Raw genomic sequence first — 26,485 nt, forward strand, 5'->3', positions numbered from 1 at the left:
ATGCACATGTAAGTCGCTATTGTGACTTTGGGTGGGATTTTAGTCCCTGGATGTTGTTCTGTTTTGTCATGGTGTTTCTCAGAGATAAAAGCTTTTTGTTCCTGAACACGGAAGTTGTGGTTCCAAATAACTTGAGCTCCCATTATGTACAACATTACCGAAGGTCATTGGAGAAAAGGCTCTGTGGTGACTTACCATTGTCATCATTTCATCAGCTGAGTTATACAAAGTGATAGGATGAAACGAAAAGGCCAGTTATCATTTCATGATACATGTAGTTGATCATTTATTTTGTTGGTAATGCTACGCTTATACGGTACACGGGGCCTTGTGGGGTACCGCAACAATGAGAAGTATCCCACAAGGCCAGTTTTTACCTTGTGGGGTACCAAAATTGGTACCCCACAAGAATTTCACGAAACTGATCTTTGGAAATAACTCAAAAAGGGGAAATTTTGATGGGTAAAAATCTGTCGCAAATTGAAGTGTTTTATATAAGGGACATACAGTCAAAATTTCAACCCAGGAAAGTGAATTTGGTTTAAATACCGGTAGGAGTGATTTGAAATTTTTTTGCGTGTTGTGCACGGGAGTTTTTTACACGAGAACAAAGGAAATACCACACAAGTATAGCTGTGTAAGGATTGGTGTATTGATAGAGGGGAACACACCCAGAGAAGTACATGTAGGAGGAGCAATTTGAAATTACGAGAGAGATTGGAGCTCCATTGTCAACAGGAAAAAATAGTTTGTTTTGATTTCTTTGTCACTGAGTTTGAGGCATAATTTTCTTTGTTACCGGTGTTTGGATGGGTGCTCAGATTTCAGCAATTGTTAATTTGTTTGTTTTTGTAGCAGGTTGAAGGTTGTTCAAGGATAAATGTGGTGATTGGTTGAAGGAAATGGAGGTTAACTACGATGAAGAGGGAACAGTCAAAGTATTAAAAATGAAGAATTGGCTTTATTCTATTAATCAGTTGTTTGAAATGAACCATTAAACCACAAAAATTGGTCGACACTGTCTCTAAGTTCTTTCAAAGACATGTGATACATACATACATGTGCGATACAAGTACCATACAATTGTTTTTTTCTCTCTTGTTTACAAGCCCAAGCCCACATAATGTACATGTACCAATATTTGACTTTGTCTTCAAAGGACTCACAAAATTATGTCATGTTGCACTTCTGACTTATCACAAAAAGTACAGGAACAAATATGTTGATGAGCAGGGAAACAGTTGGGGAGAAACCCTGCACTGTTTTGTTTCTGTCTGCATCGTTGACCTTTGCTCTAGCCAAGCATTAATTCAAATATTGACAGGAGTTGATGTCAGTGTTTTGCCTTGAGTGTGTGGAGGGTGTCATATTTGTGCAAACATGCCAAGAGTTGGAAAGTAGGATGAATAATATCTCAGTTTGTAATGCATACCGTATCTGTCACAGTTTGGGAGCAGGCTTTTCAGGACACCAGGATATTTACTTTGCCATTTTTGGAATATCACCAAGGATGGACCGGGAACAAGAAGGCTTGGATTATTCAACATTTGATGAGAATGCACAGTGTAATCCTTTACACATGTATACATATGAACATCTACATGTACATGTACAATACCACTTGTGTATACCAGGTATCTTGTAGTTCATGGTACAGTTCCCAATGAGTGGATTCATTGTACAAAGCATAGACGGTGCAGGTACGTGTACATGTATGTTCCAGTGTGTGTGCTACGAAGAATAAGCCATTTGCGAGTTAAATTCGAATAAAATCTGGTACACTGAGTTATTTGATTGCACACAAACGTAACAATTTTAATTCCCCAGACTAAAGACGCTGTTTCTGTACCTTGTGATTCGGGGCAAGCTTTTGCGTAGTGACCACCATGTCTGGAATGGACTGGTTCCTTTGTGCCCTTCTTATCCATTGAGAATAATGTATTGTTGCAAGGTTTCTCTGATGTAACGAAGCAAAAGCTTGTTGTCACGAAGTACCGGTATAGCAACAGTATAGCAACAGTGTTTTTAGTATGGAGAATTCAAATTGTTATGTTCCTGTGAATTTCAAGAACAAAGCTGTACCAGATTTTATTCAAAGGTCACTCGTAAAAGGCTTATTGCAGTCTGGCAACAGTACAGTCTTCGTGCCATACCAGTACACTTACTGTCTTGTATCAGATAACAGGAAGGAAGGCAACAGTACAGTCTTCGTGCCATACCAGTACACTTACTGTCTTGAAGTGTCATCACAGGGCGACATTTGGGAGGGGGGGAACTATGAGGTCTCTTGTTTTCTGGAGGGGGGCAGTACATGTACCGCTATGTTTAATCATGTGCCACCACCCAACATCTAACGAGATTGTGGGGTAGAAGTTCTCCCATACATACATGTACATGCACTATACATCTTCTCAATATTGCATCAAATGTACATGTACAGTGTACATGTACCGGTACATACATGTATATCTCTCTTGAGATATGAGGAATCCATAGCGTACATTTACATGCTCATTTAAAGACGTGTATTTTTGGTTTCTGATTGATAGCAATTACCAGTGGGGATTTCTTCCTCATCTTGACAAGCAATCAGTTGACATATTGTTGATGTTTCATAGAGGAAATGCAATATACATGTACTGCAATATACATGTACATGTACATGTACGGTATAATGAACAAATTTAATTTGTGGAATCTTCTGGGACCGTTTCAAGTTGGTTTTTTTTTTGAGTAATTACGGTACATGTACATGTACCTCTTGCCATGGTTACTGCCGTGGTATGCATTAATTATTGCTTGAGTTCATTGATTTTGACACTGTCAATAAGAAAAGGTTTTCGCCCCCTTTTTCTCTAGTCTTAGATGATGCTGACAAGCTCTTGAAGAAGATTGGAGGTACAGTATGCATTAGATAACAGGAAGGAAGGCTTCATGAATTATCCACCGATTCCCAGGAGGAGATTTCAGAAGAAGTGACTTCACACTATGAAAGAAGATAATAAACCCAGCAATATCGCATGCGCATCATTTATGCCGCATCGATTCAAGGCAACGCAGTGTGGTCGATGCTTCAAGTCCCATGCTCAGCACAAGCAGTTCATGAAAGGTAACAAGACCAGCCATGTGCACATCATGGATATCCACACCAGTCAAGGTACGCGCTCCTTGGATGACTCCTCGGATGAGGACAAGCATACGCATGAAAAGTTGTGGACTATGAACGGAAAAAACTTACTGCTTGGTGATGAAAGTGGTGAGGTCACTACTGATTATTATGCTCCAGACTCGGTGACAAATATGGAAGATGACGCGGATATGAGGAAAAGACGACAGATCCCAAAGAAATCAGCTGCTCGCAGGACGAGGGAAGCTGGTTTGCGGTGGTCATCACGAGAAAACGGTCTGAAGTTAAACATCCCCATTGATCAGATGCCACTGAACAATCTCAGTCTTGCTTCAGATGTTAAAAAGAGCACAGATGAATGTGATTCGTTGTCGGATAGTGGAAGTGAAAATTGTGGAGACACTGAGCTGTTGAGGGTTCGGAAAAACAGTGGAAATGGTAGAAATAATGAGAGTGAAAAACTCCAAAGTGCAAGGGATCAAGCTGGAATACAGTATCTTAAGGCACTCAGGGCATCACGTAAGTCAGCAATTCCAATTCCTAAAATCATCAGGGGATCAAAGTCAGATTCCAAAATGCTTCAAGAATTCCAAGAAGTTGCAAGGAACCTCCGTCATGTTGAAAATCCGAATCTGGATCTGAACGAACTGAATGGAAATCACTGCCGGGCAGTGAGCAGAAGTCTCTCAGTTTCTGACAGTGACACCAGTCCACAGTTTAACAGACTAGACCTTGAAGAGAGACAGCGGACTATCGAGGCCAAGACTTCAGATGAACTTGCCAGTACAGCATTCCAAATTTTTTCAGGTCAGGGTAAGCATGGTACATTGCCAAGAAATCTGGGTTCTGTGGATCCGAGACCAGCAATTCTGAACGGCAGCCAACATCAGCGTCAGGCATCAGATCCTGAGATTTTCCTGCCTCTTGAGAAGGAAGAGATGCAAGTAGTGTCTATATCCACCTCTGAATCTTCCAAATGTGAGGATCTGACAGCCAAGAAGCAGGTGGTCACAAGCAGCAAGATAAGTTCTGAGATATTCTTTGGAACCAGTTCTTCATGCCCCAGGCAAAGAGGCCCAAAGCTAAATGAACATTCACAGGAAGTTATCAAGACATTCTTAGACCACACTGAGAAACCAGTGATGATCGTGGCTGCAGACGGGAGTGTGTCTCACTACAGAGGCTCAGCACAGACAAAAACTGAGAGCAGTGATCCCATAAGTCCTCAGAAAGTAACCAGACTTTCTCCTCCGAAGCATCTCACCAAACCCTATAAGGTTGTGGATGTGTCAAAAAAGCCGCCAGAGCATCCACCAGACTTTGACATTCCTGCATACCCCAAACTTCCCCTTAGTCCCTCCCCAAAGTATAAGTCTTCTGACTTGAATACCAGTCTTGATTCAGGGCAGGATTCATCGTCCTCAGACATTTTCCAATTCAAAGAATCCACCATAAAGTTTCCAAAGCGTGAAGTTGCCCTTGTTGATGGCATGTATGCCATTAAAGACAGTGTGCAGTTCAGCAAGCAAAATGTAAATGCTGCTGAAAACAAAGATGTGAAATCTCCCCTTAGCCTTGCTGATGGAGAAATCACACCACCCTTACCAATTCTCTTATCAGAAAGTGAATCAGAAACTAGTCAGAAATCAGACAAGAGGAGACACTCCAACTCATCCAACTACAAAGTCCCAATTTTCATAAGTCCCAAGAATTATGACAATGTGGGAACGGTGCTGTCAGATAGGGAGTCATCCATGACCGATCTGTCACAGGGCACTCCAGGAACAAGTGGAGAAGGGAATTATGGATACTTGACCCCTCTCCGTCCAATAAAAGAGGCGAATCAGGTTGAAAAGGAAACCCCACCCATCCCACCTGTTAGGACCAGCTCAGAGACTCAGCTGCATGTACATATACCTGCAGCAGAGGAGAGGCCAGCCAAGCCAGCCATCCCAATTAAGCACAAGAGCCAGCCCAAGAAACCCAGACGGTTCCAGGAGCCAAACTCCAACAATTCACAGTCAAGCCCTGAGTCCCGCTGGCGGTCCAAGACACACCCGCTGGGTGAGGAACCTCTCTATGCCAAGGTCAACGTTCAGCGTAAGAAGTCCACTTCCCCAGTCACCAGGTCCAGCACTGATGTTGGGAAAGCCAAGCAGAAGCGTGTGGCTCCTCAGCCACCTAACGGGGACAACCAAGAGGCTATCTATGTCCTGCCTGATACTCTGCCGCGTGGTCTTGCACCTCTTCCCCCAGGTAAAGCAGCACAACAACCTAATGAGAAGGATCTCTCTGAGGCATCCCCTGGCAGAGTAGGAAAATCTCCAGCTCCATCTCCACCAAATGAAGCTCTGCTGGAATCAATTTATGAAGCCATGGATCGTAAACCAAACTCTGTGAAGGCTGTTCTGAATGAGAGTTGTATTAGTCCATCCAAGTTACAGCAGGTTACTTCCAGTTGTAAAGTTCAAAGTAGTTCTAAACAATGTTCTCCTACCACACAGCATAGAGCTCAATCCCCTGAAGGTAGGCAGCCATATACAACCAAGGGAAAGGTACAAAGCCCAACATTGAAAAGGAAATCTTACTCTGAATTAAAAGGAGCTCATTCCTCTCCCAATGCAGTAGATGCATGTATGCCTCAGTGGTCTTCCTTGCCGCGGTCCATGTCACCTCCAATACCCTGTGCTCGTCTGGACATTGGGCAGTTACCGGACAGCTCCCCACACCCTAGTCCCAACAACAAAGAGACCAAGTCCAAACGGTCTAAGTTGCCATGGCGGCGACGGAGGAAAAAAGATGACCGCGGGAGCCCCGAGAGGGAATTTGATGCCACGGCTGTAGAGAAATGGCTGGAGGGTGTCCATCGATTGAGGTTGGAAGACGATGCCCAGAGGAACTCTATGGACAGGATGGAGGTCATCAATGCCTACAAGGGGGAACAGACGGCCTACATCGATCACTCGGATCTGCAGACACCTAGCCTCAGTACGTCCCCAGAGCAAAACGGTGATGACTCAGACGGTTCAGGCATCAGAATGCGTGCTAGCTCCTCCAGCAAGCGAAGAGCTCCTGAGCCACCCACATCAAACAGGCCAGCCAGTTGGATGGGAGGCACTTCAGACTCACCCAGTGGCTCCACGGAGGACTTCCTACACTTACAGAAAGGGTTGACTATGTCACCAAGAAGCAAAAGGAGAGCGAGTGACGGCGACACCAAGGTGCAATATGAAAATACAGGTGAGTTCTCTGGCTCATTAGATTAAAATCTTCACCCTTTGAACAGCTATTTGGGGATACAAACTATTGAAAATGTATACACACAACAAACTGTTGGGTAGTCACATTTAATAATGTAACTTTCAAACAGTTTTTTGTTTCGAAATGTTTCATAATGGAAGATGGAAATGTATTTATTTGCACTTTTATGTACATATTAACAGTGATTGACGTAAACATACCAATACTTACAAAATGGAACCATGGATAAAAGTTGTCAATGTGATGCACCAATTTCAAAGGGTGAATATTTGTTAGTTGAAAGTCAACACAGGGAGAGAAGTTCCTTTGATTGAGCTCAGATAAAAATTGTTTCTTTTTTATAGGAATACTTCGTCAGAGACAGAAAAGGGCTGCTCCCCCAAAGCCTGAGCGTCGACGGCGCAACATGACCACTGGTTTCGAGAACCTACCGTCCCAAAGAGAGTTGGAAATTAAACCCCCTGCCATCATGAGACAGTCATCTTCTGACCCAGACTTTGCCAAAACTGTGTACGACTTTCTGCCTGGCACTCAACCCGTCATATCAGCTGGAACATCCCCTCTGAAATCAGCCCTCAAAGCTCCAGGCTCATTTGAAACCAAGAAGGCAGAGGGTGATGCCCACTCTCAACCCAAGCGTCCTGTGAGGATCATCGCTCCTCAGAAGAGCACGGATAAGGAGCCTTCATTTGTGAACATCTACAGCAACATAGAAATCAAACAGAGGGGACTAGGAACCTCTGACGGCAAGACATTGGCCACTTCAGTTGTGTTCACGGCTGATGCTGAAACACAGTGTGTGTGGACAGGACCTGTGGAGAGACAGGCTGAATCTGACAAATTGACAGGAAATCCTAGCATCTGCAGGGACATACTTGACATCAACAGGATGGCCTTGGCCAAACTGGCTGTAGCAGCACCAGCGCATGATGGGATCGATCAAGTGGAGCCAACTATGACAAAACTCTGGGAAGACTTCCAACTTGATGATCAGCCTTGCTGTATGGTACCCGATGGAGCTTTCTATAAGGTTACCCATGCTGAACAAGTAAAGCCTGCCCCAGCCGTTTTGGTAAGTATGGTAGATTGTGCAGTCCTTTTTTCTTTCTTGGGGAGGGGGTGATTGTCAGCTGTCAATTAAATTTGATGAGTTAAATGTAGCAGCCAGCTTATTCCCTCTCTTTATCATCCTCAATACATTTTGTGAGATTTATGACACCTCCAGCTGTGAGAATGTTTGGCCTTCTTCCCCCGACATTTTTACTCTTGAAAATCATAAGACAGAAACAACCAGTTTAATAGTACATGTAGATCAAACAACCGACTCTTCTGAAAAAGTCAATTCAAGTAAAGAAGTGATTCAAGTCCATATTGATCATATCTTGTTGAACTTATCATGACAGGCAGTATGCTGATGTCTAGGTGTGCTTACTATTTTCAGATCAGTACAGATGTCAGCAAAGCACCTGTCGTTCTTCATATTGCCCAGTGCATCCGAGCCATATCAACTCATCCTAATGTCTTAAATATTTGCCATGCCTCCATTGAGTCAGTTCCACATCGCTTGGTCAAGATGGCCGGTAATCAATCAAAAGTCAGTCCAACAGAGATGACTGACGGCAAAAATGAAGAGAGCACAGAAGCAGCTGTGGTCATGACAGACAAGGCACCAGTCACCCACATGAGGAACTACGTGAGCCACAAGAAGGAGATGCATGAGTACCTTCCAGAGAGGTATGAGCAGGACATCACCCTGTTGCTGCTGCAGATGCTCAAAGGTCTGCAGCACCTGCAGATGCACCGGGTGTGTCTGAGGAGTTTGAAACCGGATGACTTGTTGCTTGTTGACTCAGGCCTGCCAGGCGGGGGATTGTTGCTGCAGATCAACGCTATCATGAGCCACCTCCGGCAAGAACCTGAGGAGGGCCGTCCTGGAGACATTTATGGCTCGCCAGAACAGCTGGATGAGAAGATTGCTGAATTCGACGTCGGACTCCTGGTGTATGAGTTCCTCCATCAGACAAACCCGTTTGCCGTCAAGACAAGTTTGATCACCCAGGAGTATGAGCCCTCCCACTTGCCGCCTATCCCGACGAGATCCAGGTACTCCCAAGGTCTGAGCCGGCTTGCTGGAGAGCTCCTTCGAAAGAAGTCATCGGACCGTCTGAGTGCCAGTCGAGCCATTAACATGTTGCAGTGTTTGCTGTGGGGCCCACCTGCTGACCTTCTGCATAGAACCAGCTTCCCAGACCAGGCCTTACAACAGTGGTTAGCCACCGAGCAGGCCAAGAAAGTTGCCAGTATGTGCCAATATTGCATTCTAAGTTCCAACAATAATGATACAGGGTACTCAATCACAGACCAACTACAATGTCAATTTCTGAGTGATGTGTCCATTCAGGGTCTTTCAGAAAGTATGAAACTTCTTTATCATTGAAAATGACAGAGACACAATTTTGTTCTTTTTTCTGCATTATGATGTAGATCACTTGGGTGCAGTATTTTCTCACTCATTTTTGTATCACTATAAAAAAAAACATTCTGTGAAGTTCTCAAGATTCAACTTCGTTTAACCAGCATATAAAGCTCTTTTCATTTTGAGCTTTTAAAAATTCTGTGCTTCGAAATTGTTTGCCATTTTACATTTTCTTAGTCAAGGTCTGAGACTTTCTTTATCTCATGCAAGAAAAAAGAATTACACAGTACATGTAAATCATCTTCATCTGTGTTGTACATGCACCTTCCAAAGTTTTGCTTTGTGAAAAACAACCTGCATATTTCTGGTGAGCAAAACGTGACCTTATGGTACCGTACTTCAGTCCTTTAGTTACCCAAAGACAAAGGTAAAACTTGATCCCTTCAAGCTTTTCATTTCTGGTTTGATGTGTGTATCCTTTCAGATGAACAAACTGATACCAGAATGACTGAAATAAGTAAAACTGAGTTAAGTGAAGAAACTGCTGCTTTGAGCAGCATTTAATTTAAAGTGCAGAATTAGTACTTTTTAAAAATTAGCTAGTGCTTGTTCATGTAGGAAATTCTGAAAGCAGTGGCTCTGTTTTGAGCTTAATGATAAGTGTTTGATTTTCATTTTCTGTTTTGCATCATATTAAGCTGCTCTAGCTGTTGTATGTGCCAAGTACTGTTGGTTTAATTGTCCAACTTGCCCAGAATTTTAAGGTGACATTTTATATTTAATATATTTCTGTAAATGAAATGGAAATGTGCTCAGGAGTCATAATGCGACTTGCATGTCAACCGCATCAGTTTGTATAGCAAGGATGCAGAGGGAGGTTGTCATTTCATGGAGCAGTCTGTGTGTAAAACTTTAAACAGCTTTGAATTTCCAAGGAGATGGGGTTTTAAAGCAAGGGGCTCCTCCTCAGTCCCAACTTTTGCTAAGCACAAAAGAATTGTATTTATCAGAAAACAAACCAAACTTGCCATATAGGCTACTGTACATGTACATTGCTTGTAGACTGCCTCTCTTCAGTTGATCATTCTGAAGCATATAAACTGCTAAAGCACTGATTGCTGTATCCATTGTTGAATAACAGGTGTTACATTCAAGTGAACAACTTGTGGAGTTGTGTGTATAAATGCCTAGCAAGATAAAACTTGAATGTTGATGAAATTTGTTTATTGTACGTGTAGGATGATATAAACCCTTGATAGGTGAAGTGGTCACAGTTGCACAGTTGTTGCTGGTTTCAACAAATGACATTGAGCAGTACTTACATTCAACTGATGGATAGAAAGATTTACCTACATGTACAGGTAATACAGAATTTCCTTTGTAGTGGCATTTGACATTATGTTGGATTTCTGTTGATTGGACCATAAGGATGAAGAAAGTGCCTTTATGTATGCCAGGACATACTAGTGTATGTAGCTCCAATCTCCCCCAAAAGGAGATGTTAACTACCTTTAGCAAACTAGTATTTAAGGACAAGACTTGTGAATTACAAGCCACTTGATCAAGTCAGTCCCACAGGGGGTAAAAAGCTGTCATCAAACCTTTGTCACTGTGTGTTTGACTTGTAATTGCCCTGTGCCTGTTCATAACTGGGTTACCATTCTGACCTTGGGAGCCAAATATAGATTTTTTATGTTAGTGGACATGTGGAGGAAAAAAATTGAAGGGACACTGTACATGAGTATACTGGGTTGACCAGTCACTCCAGCCAAGCAGTGGAGACTTTAGAATTTGTAGTTGAAGTACATGTACATGTAGGTCACTGTTATCAACTTTGATGACAGCATTGATGGTGTTCTTTCTGCTCTTTCTGGCTATCGGCCAAGAGGAAATCCAGCATTTTCCCATGATATGTGAATCATGTGGGCCTGTTGCGGTTAGGAGTGGGTCAATTTATACAGGATTTCCGCCCATCCATCACCTATTCCCTTCCCCCGACCCTGCAAAAAATCTGTCCTCCAAACCAAATGTACCTCTGAAGATACCTATGAAAATTAAAATACCCCAAAAAAGAGTGTTAGTTATTACATGTACGTGAACACACAGGCTTTTCCCCAGACGAAAAGATCCCTCCCTGGCTGATGAATGGGCCAGAGGGGCAGTGGGCCTATGGGGTGGTGTGCGGGCAAGGGAAGTTGGGAACTATAAATAGATTTTTGGAAACATGGTTGCCAGTTTTTATCTGTCGTGTCTTTAGAAATGGAAAGAGGCAGCATTTTAGAAATGGTACAACCACCTTTGGGGGGTGCGTGAATTCTGTGACAGATGAAAAACAAAATTAAACATTTGTGTTTGGGAGAAGACCCAGATGTGTCACTACAGAGGGGTTCAGCCAAATCTCTAACTGTATATGTCACTACAGAGGGGTTCAGCCAAATCTCCAACTGTATATGTCACTACAGAGGGGTTCAGCCAAATCTCCAACTGTATATGTCACTACAGAGGGGTTCAGCCAAATCTCCAACTGTATATGTCACTACAGAGGGGTTCAGCCAAATCTCCAACTGTATATGTCACTACAGAGGGGTTCAGCCAAATCTCCAACTGTATATGTCACTACAGAGGGGTTCAGCCAAATCTCCAACTGTATTCTTATTACCCTCCACATTTAACCCTACTCTGTCTCCACCTCTACCTGCAGACGTGTAGCTGTCATTGTGCATCATACCCAAAATGGTTTTGTCCACTGTATCAGGTCCCTCTTGCCCTCAAACCACTCCCCCAAATCACCCCCCACTAAACAAAAATCTGACAACGGTCCCATTAAATATGTCAAGTACTCTCAAGCACCAGGGCGTGTAATGTGTCAGCGGTAATTTACGGAAGTACATCAATGCCCTTGTTTCGTTTGCTAAACTTTGTGTGTGTTGCTGTGTTTTTATGTTCAGAGTTTAGCGAGGTTTCATCTTAAGCAGATTGTTTTAGCTCTGCAGTGTATGGATTTTGTCTTTTCAACTGATATTTGTAATGTTTTATAACATGATGCCTGCTTTGGAGTTTGAGCTTGTGATATGTGCGAATTTTAGCTATAAATTATTGTAGGGTAATGCCTATATATTTTATTGCAAATTTTTGTATGCGCTCTGAAAAAGCTACTTTTGTATGTGGGTTTATTTGTATTAATTTAGTATAAAGATGCAAAAATAAATTTCAAAAGTACAGCTATTTAGATGTTCTTGTTTTCCAGGACTATTGTTTAATTTGGTTCAAAGACAGGACAGGATATCAAATATGGTAAAAGAAAATAAAGTATAAAAAAGGAGCCCCAATAGATGAAAAAAATTGATGGGTTGAAAGAAAAAAATTAGAGGAGAGAGAGAAGGCTTTGGGATGGGACGAGGGAGTGAAATGAGACAGACTGTTCCCCCTCCCAACAAGGACATACATGTAGCGGTCACGTTTCCACCCACTGGAGTCAACAGAGGTGTAACCACAAAGCTCGCCAATCCATGCTTGACATATGTCAACACAGAGAATACATGAATCCTGGCATAGGTTTATGAATATGAGGGTTAAAAAAGTAAACAAAATACACAACAAGACTGATGACATTTACAAACTTAAAACTATTGGTAATTTTCAAGTTTTATACGGAGACTTTTTATTAAAATTAAGAAAGAAAACCATGTGCCCATTGCTTATGTATTTAATGGAATATTTTATTTATTTCTTCTGCCAGCATTGGATCACTGCAAACTACAGAGAAAATGAGCTCTGAAACAATGCTGTATATATGTAATTAAACATTTTGATCATTTAAAAGAAGGAAAATCATCAAGGCGAGGTTTTATGATATTTCAATTTTGAGGCGACGTAGTCTCAAAATTTTGGGGGGACTTTGTTTTCTCTTTCCCCTGCACCTCTCTCTCTCTCTCTAGCTCTTTCTCGGCCCCAGGGGCCAAAATATTCGGAAACTTTTAATCAGTTTAATCTATCTGAGGGGTGAGGCCACTTTTGGGGCTTTGTTATTGACATATTTGGGAGGAACGAGAAGATTGGGGTTTTTTTTTCTGAGACGGATTTCCCCCCCCCTCCCCGCACTGCGTCCCAACAGAAAAGGTGTCAAAACTGATTACATGTAAGTATGAAAAATCCTTAAAGTGATTTCCTTTGAGAAATACGAGCCGTCACTAGATGGCGCTACGCAGCGATGCCGTTTTCCCTGTCCGTAATTCTCGGCTTCAACCGACTGCTTATTTGAAGTTAACTCGTTCAGACTGAATACTGATAAATAAATGAAAGTGATCATATATAATTTTTTTTAATAGAACTATCCAAGAAAAGGTTGCCGTTATAACTGAAAGGTTTTGTTGCTTGGCAAAAATAAGAATAAAAAAAGTGCGCGTACGGCAATTCCACTCCTGGGGAAGAGCCGTTGAGTAAAGATCGTTTTGCTCAGTTTTTCAATCTGGTCACGGTACTATAGACAATGTCCATTTCACATCAAAGTGCGCAGGATCCTTGAAATAAACACATAAAAATGGTCGCATAAAAATACGCTATAGTAGCGTACAGTTGCCCCACCCCGTGTGAAATTTCGACATGAACACAAGCTGAACACAAGACGATTTTTTTTTTAGTTTAGTTTACGGTGCATGCCCCTTGATGAAAAAATACGTGCACCCCCGCTTGATACCTTCCCCGAAAATTTCACCCTAGTCGTCCCCTCCCCCATACCGTTGGTATCTCATATAGTCTGAGGTGCATCATTTGAACCTCCATGGTGTTAGAGGCCCGTTGCCTGACCTGAGACGGGGGGGGTCGTCAAACCCAAAAGTGGAACGTTTAGCACATATTTTTATACAAAGGCCTATCTTAATGTGTTTTGGAACACAAGGTTACTAGTTCCATGTTTGTCGCAAACTGAAGGATGCATGTAAGACTTGTATAGAGCCCCTACTTCAGTTTTTAAGTTCACAGCGTATCGTAAATTGGCCTGGTATATGAATTTGCTCTTCATCTTGCACGTTGAATTGGCCGCTGGGTGACTAGCGAATGATATGAACATAATCATTTTAAAAAAATCCCAGAAAAACCCACACAAAAATTCAGAAGTTCAAAAAGAGATAAATTTTCGGAAATCATTATTACTTCCACTCACCTAACTAAAAAATTATTTAAAAAATTGGGGGTGCATCATTAAAAATTTGCACTTCGGGTAAAAATCGGAAAATCGGACCAAAATAAAATGTCATCGGAACATTGTAGCGGGTATGTGAAATCGGCATTTATGAATCAAAATATTTGGAGTTTGATTAAACTTCACCTTTTGTGAAATTGGAGGTAAAATATTGCTCCTGGCGGAGTTCAGTATAAACTGCAGAGCATTTTCAGAGTGAGAAACAGTGTAAAGCGCGGCTTAAAATGACAAGTTGAGAAAAAAAAACACCACCAACGAGCGGAACTCGGAAGCGAGCAGGGGGTTCGTTCGAACCTTCCGAAAGCCCCCCCCCCTCCAGCCTACGGGCCCGTGTTAACCCCATTAAAAACCAGCAGTCACACCATCACAAATACAGTTTCATCTTGAAGCCAAAAAACTGCAAGGAGGCAAGGGCAGCAAGAAACGAATTGAGAAAACCCATATTTCCTCAGCATGCAACATTAAAAAATCGTTTTTCCCCAAGAAAGTGGAACAGCCTTCATCAAACCGTCATTAATTTGCCATCATCAGCACTTTTTAGCACAAACAGCAACATTGCAATATCTCCCTTGTATCAAATCAGTTTCCACTCTCCTGAAAGACCCCTGCAGTGGTGGACTCAACCAAGGAGGAATTTTCACCAAGCACAAGTGCCAAGTTGACCAAGTGCACAAAAACGTCCAAGGGCCCCCAAACAATTTTCGTAATGATTCATAACTAGTTTGCATGACTTGAAATAATTATTTACAGGGGATCGGGTGAATTATTGCAAACATATGAATTCACGGTGAGGTATTGGGTGAACGCCATTTGGCCATTGGATTTATGGGCCTATTATGATTAGTTACCGGAAAACAAAATTGGAATAAATTTTCCACAAAACCCCTTTTTTTCAATCCGCCTGCACCCCCACATCGAGAAACGCCTCCAGGTGAAAGTTCCACTCGCGTCTTCCGTACAATGGCGGATTAATTAATCTGTTCAAGAATTGCGCTCAGTTTGAAAGTGATGCGCTCACGCTTCGAGACGGGAAAGAACGAAACCGCACATTGTTATAGCATGCTCTCTGGAATTCTGGATGGGTGAAATGTGGCAGAAAAGAGACATGTGTTGGCAAGTAAGCTATTGAGATATTTTCTGAATGAACTTCAGTTTACCCACATGATGTTTGTTGACTTTTAGTCACTTAATCACTTTCATAAGATCAATAAACAGCGAAGCTGAAAGATGGACGAATAAAGTAACGTGCATTTCCCGCACGGTGGCGCTATTTTGAAAAACAAAATAGTCTGACGTGAAAATGTCTGGTACCTGAAATCGGTTCAGTGTGTCCACTACATCATGTACAAGTATGTACATGTACATGTACAGTGTACGCTTCTGTGATGAAACGCCGCACGGGCTACACAGAGAAGGCCTAAATTCAGCATTTTGACTGAGTTGTTCATGCTGGGGTTGTTTTGGATTATTCACTGCCCTTAAGTGTGAACCATAGGGTGTTTCAAGAATGTGATTCCTCGGAAGTTAAAGGGTAGGCCTTAGGCCCAGAGTTGGAGTTTCGGACGGTCTATCTACATCATGATCATACATGGGCCTTGGCTTTGTTTTTTGTCTCACACGTACTAGTACAGTACACAGAGAGAGTTGCTTCCTTCATCGCCAGTACGGCCTACCGCTCGTTTCCTCCTTGTCCTACTGTAGATACGATAATACCCCGCCAAACTGCGGTCCATCAGCAAACCGGGACTGACCTGAAGGCCATCGTTCTTCCACGCCAAGTATTAACCAGCGTTGTTGCTGTTCATCCAATGTTCGTGTAGACCTATTAAGAAAATTGTGTAATCAGCTAGACCCTATGCCATCACCCCATCATTGCTTACTGTGCTGATCATTTGTGCAGTATGCAGGCCTTCATGTAGGCCTACCTGTAATTTGCTATATGCAAAGGTGATTGTATTAAATCAAGGTAAGTCCTTCTCATTGCTTTATCAGGAATTTTTAAGATGTTCTTGGTTCAAGTGACAAAAAAAGAAAGATATTTTTTGCAATTTCTTCACTACCGTCACTTAGAGTGACTTAGACCATTAAAAGATGAGCGGTCAAGAGTTCATAATCCAGCCAGAATATTCCACCACCTCACTCTGTGGTTTCATTAAACAAAAGTCCTTTCAGCAAGGGAAAATTGATTTTGTTTGACATGTCTGAGGAGTGCTTTTTGGTCATACATACCTGTACTGTATTTGTAAAACTTATTTATCATTGATGTTTACATGTTTATGTATGCTGGATGTTGTCATCAGCATGACCACTTGACCATGTTGGGAAAGAATTCCATGTATGGACACCACTTATTTGACCCTGCAGTGTCCTATTTGCCATCTGAAAAATAACAGGTCCTAAAAACCTTAGCAGTGAAAATATCGAAGCACATGTATTCAGGTATTCACTTCGAAAACCTAATTTTTCAGACCAGTCTCATTAGGTTTATGCACACTGGGTGTCAAGTGGCATACATGTACATGTACATGGAACTCTTTCCTACATGTACATGTGTGTATGTGAAATTTCAAACTTCACTTTCCTTTTTTGAACAAACTTCCACAACTGGTAATTAGAAAGAAAATACAATCACCTGAAGCTGATACAATGTACCATATTGACCTTGTAGCAGGATCCAGTGATAGATTGAGCAAATGGTGCAGATCAACTGATCACACCCAACATAACAATATGAAAACTGGAGAATGGTGGGGACTGGATATATGGAACTTTTTCCTTCATCATTCAGTTTGCAGTTGCATAATGTACAATTTTGATAATTTGAGATTCAAAATAAAATTGGACAGCGTTGCATCCAGACATACATGTACATGTATACAGGGTGTCTACATAAAATGTATACTGGGATAAAAATTACTGTAATAGCAAAACTACTTTATATATGGGAAAGAGAAATATATCTCTAGAAAGGGCAGGATGCCCTCTTTGCGATGGCTTGTGGTGATACTGACACAGATGAGTGAATAAACTAGACCGATGTTAAGGGTACTGAAATCAGCACTGTGACAAGTTTGCATATGTGATTAATGAAATGAGGTTAGACAATGCAAGTGTGCAGAATGCCAAATGCCTTTGCTTTAAGAACTGTGAGAAGTTGCATATTGATAACAAAAGGCAGCAGGTGGGGTGAAGGCGATTTCTTTTTATGGCGTTACCTGCAGAACCAAATTTTCACTACACACTCAGCTAATGTTCAGGAGTTAACGTGCAAGAAAGTGGAAGAAGTCAATAATCTCTGTCAAGACCTTGAAATGATCAGACGAGCAGTAAGGGACATGTTACGAAGATGTCAGATGTGCATTGACAGGAATGGTGGCCATGTGGAGGACTAGGCACATTAAACTGATGAGGTGAGTAGTGAAAAGAAAGCAGATAAGATTTAGGTTCATTTCTTGTTTTCAAGAATGCGTTCTTAAAGCAAAGGCATTTGGCATTCTGCACACTTGCATGGTCTAACCTCATTAATCACATATGCAAACTTGTCACAGTGCCGATTTCAGTACCCTTAACACCGGTCTAGTTTGTTCACTCATCTGTGTCAATAACATCACAAGCTGTATACCAAGAGGGCATTCTGCCCTTTCTAGAGATATATTTCTCTTTAAGTAGTTTTGCTATTACAGTAATTTTTATCCCAGTATACATTTTATGTGGACACTCTGTAGTTTCTCAGTAAAGGTGGGTTAATGTTAAAAAGTCATGAATCTACCGGTAAGACTGAAAAACATTCCAGCTTTGTCAGAAAATACTGGTACCTTGAAAATGTTTTTGACTTTCCATGGACATGTAATGCAAAGAAGTGGAATTGGACTACAACTGTACAATTTTCATTTATGGGGGGGCGGATTTCAAATTAGATTTGAATCAATACTGGGAGAGGTACAGTGTACATACAGGTACATGGCGTTTGGGGGATAACTATTTATAAAATAAAAAAAATGAATTTATCTGTACCACATGAAGCTTGTTCATTGGTGCTTTTTTTGAAACACCTTTAGAGTGGAATGCGAAATAAGCTGGATTTCAATATTGGCACAGATTGACAATGACAGGTTAGGAATCAAGTTTGTTCAAGATTACATACACTGTACTGTACACGTACCGTAGGGTGCATGCACTCTTTGATAAATGTTGCTGACCTTCCACCAGCAGCAAGATATACAGTGTACATCTATGCAAATTAGCAACACAAAATGTTGCAGAAGTTTGAGAAGATTCTACATGTACATGTACACACCGGTACATGGGTGAAAGTTCCCATTAATAATTTGTACGAAAGCTGAAGTGTGTCTTTCATGTACATGTACTACATGTACGTGTATGTACTATGTACATGAATATGTACATGTACTTCTGACAAAGAAATGTGCAACAATGTTCAGGCAAAGAGTGTGGTCACTTGATGTGTTTTCCATAGATGATGCAAGCTGTTCCACTTATGTTAATTACTCTCCCTAGGATAGGAGGGCCCTGACGTCTGATGAAAATTGAAAGTTCATTTTGTAATTTTGAGCATGTGTATTGGATTTCCTGATTTGTGTTCCTATAGTCTCATCTAATCCTACACGTCCTCTGCAATCATTGTCACTGCGGGATGCCTCATCTGCGCCCCACCCATCAGCTGCTGATCTCTGTTGACTTACCAACAGGAAGGAGGAGCTTTACCTTTTGTGTCGCCAGCAAGTGATTGGAAGTGGGACGATAATGCAGTTGCTTGAGCGCCAGGGTCATGTACGGACAGACGATTGCTACCCAGGCAGGAGACGCCCATTGTGGTTGGAACTCAGAGGTGAGGTGTCCATCTCGTCAGATGTCTTCGTAGATGGAGCCCTCGAGGTATGGCCACCCCAGCAAATGACAACGACCTCTTCAGTCCCCTGTCACTGAGCATAGTTTGCAACCTGTGCACCGCCAAGATGCAGACTGTGGCTGACCTGCTGCTGCTGACCAGCGACACGCGTCCAGTGAATACGGACAATGTGACCGGTGCGGTGGGCGAGTCCTTCTCCAAGTGTCGAGACACGCTCATTGCCAAGACCAAAGGGGTTGGGATATTAAGCCGGGAGATACGCTTGCAGTTCCTGTCAGGGAAGTTGCAGGAAACTGCAGAGATGCTGAATGAGTTAACAGACCTTGTAGTAAACATCATAGAGTGTTCAAGCCACGCAGCTTATCTCGCTGCAATCAGTGAATCGGGTTCCAAGCAAGCTGTGCCGGGAATCATTGATCGTTATAAGATATCGCGAGCAAGATTTGATATTGAGCACTGCTGCATGCGGCTTCAGTACACCCCTCTCATGGAGCTCTCACCTCAAGTTGTAGTGGACATCTCCACTGAGATTGCCAAGAATCTAACTATCTTAACCAATGCTAGCAAACTTGCTAGTGACGCTAGTGATGACCCCTTCCATAAGGAGCAATTTAAGCTGGCTATTAAGAGTGTGACTTCCTGCACGAGCACGCTCCTCCTAAGCATCCGGAGGTACAAAGTCACGCTGGATGAAGCCAACAGAGGTCGATGTATCACCTTTGCCAAACCTCTAGTGCAATCTTGCCAGGCCCTAGTAGAGTATGCCACAGAGAGAGAACACATAGGGACTCCAGCACAGCTGAGCGAGAGTGGCCGTAAGATCCAGACAGCGATTCTTGGGGGCTGCATGAGCATCGCCAGCTCTTGCATCCAGCTTGCCAGCTGCCTGCGAGCCGCATCTCAGGACCTGCACAACCAGGAGCTTGTGCAGCGGTTGGGGCTGTGTTGCAATGCTGTCGCTGATGGGGGTAAGCTTCTCTCTCAGGCATTGCGGGACAAGAGCTCGCCAAGAACGTTACCGTCCACCTCAACCAACTCACTGAGTTCCAACGGGTCAACTAACTCGTTCCCTAATGAAGGAGACAATCAAAGCAGCTGAGGCAGGTCACAGCAATAAATGATCAATGACATATTCGTGCAAAACTAATGAATTGTTTCCTTTTACAAGTGAGCAAGCTTGCTTCCATGTGAGCACTCCAGAAAGCTGTAATCCGGGCAACCAACCTATGAAGCATGTACACGTAGATAGATCTACATTTAGTTTTATATCAAGTTTCATAGACACTCTCATGTATTTTAAACCTGTAATCACCAACGATCCATGTCTTGTGTGTACATGTACCCGGTATTTACACTTGTGATGGTCAACAAAATTGATACATTACTTTAATTTGAATTGTTAAAAGCTGTCAAAAGTGCTCATTTCAACCCTGAGGAAATTGAATGCTGCAATATGGCCAGTGTGTGTGTTTTTGCTCTTTAAACCTTATTGGAAAGAATGTGACAAAAGTTATCACTTTTCTCCCAAATGTTTCATTACAGTTCAGGGTCTTGTACTGAAGCATGTGTCAGACAGGAAGTCAGTGGAATGAAATATGGACTCCTGAAATGACTACAGATTTCATGCTTTGACAGCCTTGAAATGAGACTAATCTTTGACTTGTCCTGTCCACGTTGACCTTGTGTGCACATTTTTACTACACAATGTATGTACATGTATGTATACAAAAGTGCACAGGCAGGGACATGTATTGTACCTGTTAGTGTACATGTGTACCTCTTTGTAGCTGCAATTGTGTACAGTAAGTTTCATGTGCCTCTTTGGAAAAAACGAAAACAGTGTACATGTACACGTAAAGTACCGGTATGTAGGGTACCTTACGTACATGTTATTCATGTAAACTGTATTTTCAGGTAGAGTACGTGCAGGTTTATAGGAAGAATTGACAAATTTACATAAACTTCAAATTTCTTTTACTGGTACCGGTATGTACTTTTTTCTCTAAATGTTTGCACCACAGAAAGGACATAGAACATAGAACTTGCCAACCCTGGTTTGAATGTTATAAACATGATAAATTGAATGTTCCACCTTACCGGCATGGTACAATATGTACATGTACGTACACATTTATGTGTACATTATGGACTTGGACATTTGATGGCTTTCATTTTAAGTCTCAACTGAAACAGTGCATGTGAAATCACATTCTGACTAACGTACATGTGTACACATGTTCATGTATTGCACAATAAAACAGGAAATACATGAACAAAAACAGAACCAATTTGTGCAACTCTGTGCGGTGGCAACTGCATTGTACTTGATCAGCTTTGAAAACAAAGAGGGAAAAAAGTGCAAACTTACTAAAGGATAGCAGTGAAAAATGTCCTTTGGAAAATGTGTTCATTGGTTTGTGAAATGAAAAAGGCTTTATTGCACACGGCTGCACATGTCATGGTCTCACATGTACCGGTACTCACGTACATGTCTATGTAACAGAAACTGAAAATGTGGCACATCCAATAGGGTCTGACAGTACCTTGCTGACTTAGGGTGGGTCTTGTTTACATGGCAGTATTGTGTATACGGTAGTTCAATGCCTGATGACCATGTACTGTACATGTACTCGGATGTACAGTGTACATGTATGTGTATTGTAATTACTGCTTGTGATATTGAAAGTATGCATTTACATGTAGGTGCGTCATACGCGTACATGTACATGTGCATGTGCATGTACATGTACATCGTAAATGTTCTTGATGAACTCGAAGGCATCTGAAATTGTGATCAAATACAAGTAACTCCTCCATTTGGGAGCTCAATGGGAGTGGCTCACTGTCCTTTATCACAGTGGGCTAAAATTACCAGACACAGGAATCATTTACATGGAAAAACTACCCCAGGGTTATTCCTAACAGAAATGTAGATGCAGACTACCTGTATCTACACACTGTAGGCTACATGTACTTGTACTTGTACGCCTTTGCAACGTACTGTACCATTCATGCACACTACAGGGTGTAGTCCACTAATTCAAGCCCCACTGAAAAAAGTGTAAACTTGGCACTGTTCAGAGCCCAATACATGTAACATATGTATCAACATCCCTGAGGTTTATGATTATTGTACATGTAGGATCCATAATCTTTCAATTTCTTTTCAATTTTCTGTGGGTTAACCGATTAAATTTTAGTTACTCCCACAAATCAAAATTACCCCTCGAAAAGTGAATTTTCTGAAGTCTGCTTGCAGCCATTTTGCAAGTGGCAACCCTCAACTTTCTTTGGCACTTAGGACCATTTTTCAACCATATTTTTTAGCCACCCAGGGAGTTGATCCTGGCAACGATTTACACAGTCTCACCATTTGGGGGCCAAAAATTCTCCTTTTGCAAAAGATACCAGTGTAGGGGCACTTTTAATGAGCTGGCCAGAAATTCTCACTTAATTAGTAGACTGCACCCTACACAGTACAAGACCCATATTACGTGCCCTTTTGCAAAAGTGTTCACAGACAAGTGATTTGAAAACATGCATTTCACAGAACTAACATGACAATAGTCCCCCGGGAGATCGTCATAAAAGACTGTCACTTCCTTTCCCACAGAAATTATGTCTGCCTCATTTTTACTTGCATAGTGCAACATGTACAATGTACTATACATGTGTATGTATTGGTACCACAATACAGTTTGATACTGTTACCTGATAGATGTCCAAACTCTTTTGGTTCAGTTTTAGTTGAATTTGAGTGGTGGGCAAAAAGCCTTTTGTTCTAGTTATTGGATTTTAGATTGAACTGGATTCACACCATGGCGGCCATTTTGGCTTTTCTGGTAGCATCACATGTAATTCGTTGCTTTAATGCAAAACGCAGTTAATTGCATATATAGTCAGCATTTTGACGTAGTGGTAAACCACAGACATACTCTTGGAATAATGAAGAAATACATGTAAATTGCAGGTTTGTCACTTGGTGAAAACGGTGATGAATTACTGGGTACATGTATAGGAACATTACAAAATGATGACCTATGCTTTATGTTTCCTCTTATGTGAAAGCAAGTATTTGCTGGAGTGCTCACAATTTTTCCTATTGTTATTGAAGTTTTTCATCTGCACTTACATTGTTACTTTTTTGTAGGATTTTAACATGAACTTTCCCTGGTTGCAAATTGAACCAGCCAAGTTACTTGGTTCTTCATAAATGCTCTTACTGTGATCTTTGTTAAACGGTAGAGTTAACTACAAACATTTTTTCAAGTTTGAGATGGATACAACACAACCTTACACCGTGTTCAAACAAATACATGTGTACATGTACATGTATATCATAGTACGTGTAATTGACTCATTTATGTGAATTGCAAGACAAAACAGGAACACAATTTGGGCCGACTGTTGCTTTCTTTATTCATTTCTACTGTCTGCATGCACATGCCAACTTTGCGTTTAATAGTTCTGTGCTTCATTTATGTACGTACATGTACATAACCGGTACCTTCACCATGTTCGTAGCCTAGCCTAGCATTATGATCTGGCTTTGGCTCGATATGCTGTGTTTACTTTGTTACACTTACATAGTGAGTCACAGATTTATCTTTTAACAACTCAAGACGTACATGTACGTGTACATGTACATGTACGTAATAACTTGCTACCAGTAAAGACACCATACCATAATACAATACAGTCATTGATTGTGCGTGTTTTATTGGTTGATAATTGATCACGTGATGGGCCAGATGTGTATCACATGTATTGTCAGTATTTTGGTTACAATTTACAATGTAGGTAACACCTGTGAAAAAGGTGAAATATGTACATGTACATGTATATTGCGGCCAACTTCTGGTATGTAACAGCCAAATGTAACAAATGCTGATCCACAAGAGTTACTGTATGATGTTTCTTTCAACATTTTGAGGCATGCTTAAGGAGCAATATTTGCTCCAGCAGACCGTACACAGTGGCCAAGTAAGTTCCCGCCTACTCTGACCTCTCAGAGTTTGTGTGTATGCACATACAAAACTAATGGAGAGTGTAACATGTCATCTGGAGGCGAGTTGGTGCTCTTGAGATTTTAACCCATCAGCTCTGGAGGTGAGTTGGTGCTCTTGAGATTTTAACCCATCAGCTCTAAGAGTGTACAGGGAGAGCTTGATGGTGTTTACTCGTCCTCTGGTGCAAAGTGGTTATGACCCAGACTCCTGTGAGAATTTTCCCCGGAGTTGTCCTGAATTTTCTGAAATAGCTTACTGTGAATTAACCCAGTAGCGCATTCATTGTACTATAGGCCTACTTGAACCTTCCAAGGGCCTCAGACTGTTTGTTAACATGCATGTTCTCAATCCTACAAAATCCTCCAAAAATCGTGTGGATTTTAAAGGAACTCACTGGAAAGGGTAGAGCAAGGAAATTAACCGCAGACAAAACCTTGCAAAAAAGGAAAAGTTCATGTGTATGGGTTTCTTAGTAAACATTTAAGACTGCAATGAACATCCAGTCATTACCGTCGTGTTAGATTTGGTTAAATGGAGTTCCTTCAGTCACCAAGACAGAAATACCGTGCGGTTTCTACAAATTTATAAAGAATTATCTTTCCGGTAATTTACCAAACATGTATGCCATGTGATATTCCATCCTAATTTTTGTTTTGAGTAGGTTTTTATATACACCTGTGTAAAATGAGTTTCTTTCTTTCCATGTACACTGTTTGTTGCAATTTATTGATGCTGAAAGATCGTTGACTATTGCCCCTATTCTTTTTTTTTGTGCAAATGAATGTACCGTATTTTATTGTGCTAAAAGACTTAAAATCAGACCCAAATATCAATGGTATTTTTTGTTTGTGAAAAGTAAAACAACTCAACTCGTACTTTTAGAACACATGGATTACCGGTAGGACATACTATATGAGTACATGGAATGTACATTGTATTCAAAGGCCAGTTCATACTCTACTGATACTTGCTGAGTAAGCAAGCATAAAACTACGGTATACCATCAGATCATAATGCTGTTAGTTATCACAGGAGCGTGAGTGGAACACAAAATAATGTAATGCGTCTTAAACCTTGTGGTATAACACGGGACAGAGACACACTACATTATTCCCTGTTCCGCACGCGCGAGCGTGATAAGGAATTCATCTTCAAGGAAACTTGACATGCAGGAAAGATTCATGTATACTGTGTGCGCAGACACGCCACCTTTGAATTTACAGTAAATGTTGCAACTGTGCATTTTGCTTTTAGTGTAAAAATAGCACAACGCATGGAGTTCAAATTACAGATAAGGCTGAGTTTGATATGAACCATGATATATAGTTACAGGCCTGTATCACATCGTTGGAGAATTCAAGTTTGCTTGAAGATACACGTACATTGTAAACAAAAGTACATACATTATATGTATGAAGTGGATACCAGGTGTACTTTACTGTGAACAGTAAATGTATGGTACATGTATGCATTTGCAGTATGTATTTGGACAGATCAAAGATGATACCAGTAGCCCATACATTTACATACACTCTACATGTAGATTATAACCAAAATTACAATCTTAAGTCTATCTGCCTGGAGCAGAAGTACCCCCCTCATGGGTTGATAAGAGCCATGTTGGTCGGGAGTATTTATTTTGTTGGTAGTGATGTGACCGTGCATTTCCCAGTTGTTTGTGAACCAGCAAAAATCAGTTCTGACCAAAGGGGCCTTCGTTGCTCGGAAAACAGCACCCTCTCATGGTCCGGCACGATGCCCATAATCTCAAGTCTAAGGTTAATGAGAGATAATTTTTCCTAGTATTTTTATTAAATAGGGCCAGCAAGTTCTTTGCCTCTAATTTGACTGGATTTCCTTTTGTTTTGCCAATAAATATGTGTTTATATTGTGATGAATGAAATTGACGTATTATTATGAAAAGTTGTACATATTTATACCCTCATCTGTTTATTGCTCAGTGACTGTCATAAGTTGTTCTCTGGAGAAAAATAAAGTTTACTTGTTATTTATCCGTGTAAACATGAAGATTGTTGTCCTTGTCACATTTTAATGTCTTTGTTAGGAACGTGTCATTTCAAAACTTTTGGTTTGCTATGGTTTATTATGCCAAGCCTCATATTTGGTTTTTGGCATGGCTTAAAAAAAAAAGAAGGAAGGAACATTTCTTCATTAAATACAGGGTATTGTGTTTATATAGTACTTGTGTGTTGGTGTTTGATGTAGGATAAATGCCATATCTAGCCCATGTCTGATCCTGATGTCTAAACCTTACATATCTGGGAAACATATTTACCAGTGCAAAAACTCCATTTCATCATTTGAATGCTCTGGAACTCCTTGTACTGATTTGATGCCTCTTGAGCTCTGCTGTGAACATTTGTGCTGATTTTTTTGCCAAGCAAACCAACCTAAATTTTAAATGAAGGAGAGTTTTTAAGGTTCAGGTGTAACTTAATAGGGGCCTGAAATTCGGGACGGGGTGGTTTTTTGACAGTGCATTCAAAGTGTTTGTAAGAGATGCATCCAACCGAAGGAACCATTTCAAGAAATGGACAAAATTACTATTTTACCACAAAATGAATTTCATTCTAGGACTTAA

General features: G+C 41.2%; 2 protein-coding genes across 10 annotated transcripts in view; both read left to right on the top strand.

Moving 5' to 3' along the window:
• LOC110987755 (uncharacterized) overlaps positions 1–12,033 on the top strand; it is a 29,151-nt gene extending 17,118 nt beyond the window's left edge. For 4 of the 6 annotated variants that reach the window (XM_022250787.2, XM_087139845.1, XM_022250785.2 and 1 more), the window contains 3 exons: positions 2,860–6,367; positions 6,733–7,460; positions 7,830–12,033. In XM_022250787.2, coding sequence (XP_022106479.2) covers positions 2,989–6,367; positions 6,733–7,460; positions 7,830–8,825 — 5,103 coding nt within the window. In that variant the 5' untranslated portion in view covers positions 2,860–2,988 and the 3' untranslated portion in view covers positions 8,826–12,033. Of the gene's footprint in view, positions 1–1,353; positions 1,701–2,859; positions 6,368–6,732; positions 7,461–7,829 lie in introns of those variants that run through there. The other 2 variants (XM_087139846.1, XM_022250792.2) reach the window with 2 other exon arrangements.
• Positions 12,034–15,361: 3,328 nt separating this feature from the next.
• tlnrd1 (talin rod domain containing 1) lies at positions 15,362–25,911 on the top strand. 4 transcript variants are annotated; one of them, XM_022250831.2, is made up of 3 exons: positions 15,362–15,970; positions 17,251–17,414; positions 18,614–25,911. In XM_022250831.2, the coding sequence occupies exon 3, from the start codon at positions 18,903–18,905 to the stop codon at positions 19,971–19,973; it is 1,071 nt and encodes a 356-aa protein (XP_022106523.1). In that variant the 5' UTR covers positions 15,362–15,970; positions 17,251–17,414; positions 18,614–18,902; the 3' UTR covers positions 19,974–25,911. The 4 variants fall into 4 exon arrangements, with proteins under 4 accessions (XP_022106523.1, XP_086996705.1, XP_022106522.1 ...); XM_087140579.1 differs by having other exon boundaries at positions 18,714–25,911; XM_022250830.2 differs by lacking the exon at positions 17,251–17,414.
• The last annotated feature ends 574 nt before the right edge of the window (positions 25,912–26,485 follow it).

This window comes from Acanthaster planci, linkage group LG08 (assembly GCF_054643075.1).
Source record: "Acanthaster planci isolate LZ-2023a linkage group LG08, COTS_SCS, whole genome shotgun sequence".
In the NCBI taxonomy this organism is placed as follows: domain Eukaryota; kingdom Metazoa; phylum Echinodermata; class Asteroidea; order Valvatida; family Acanthasteridae; genus Acanthaster; species Acanthaster planci.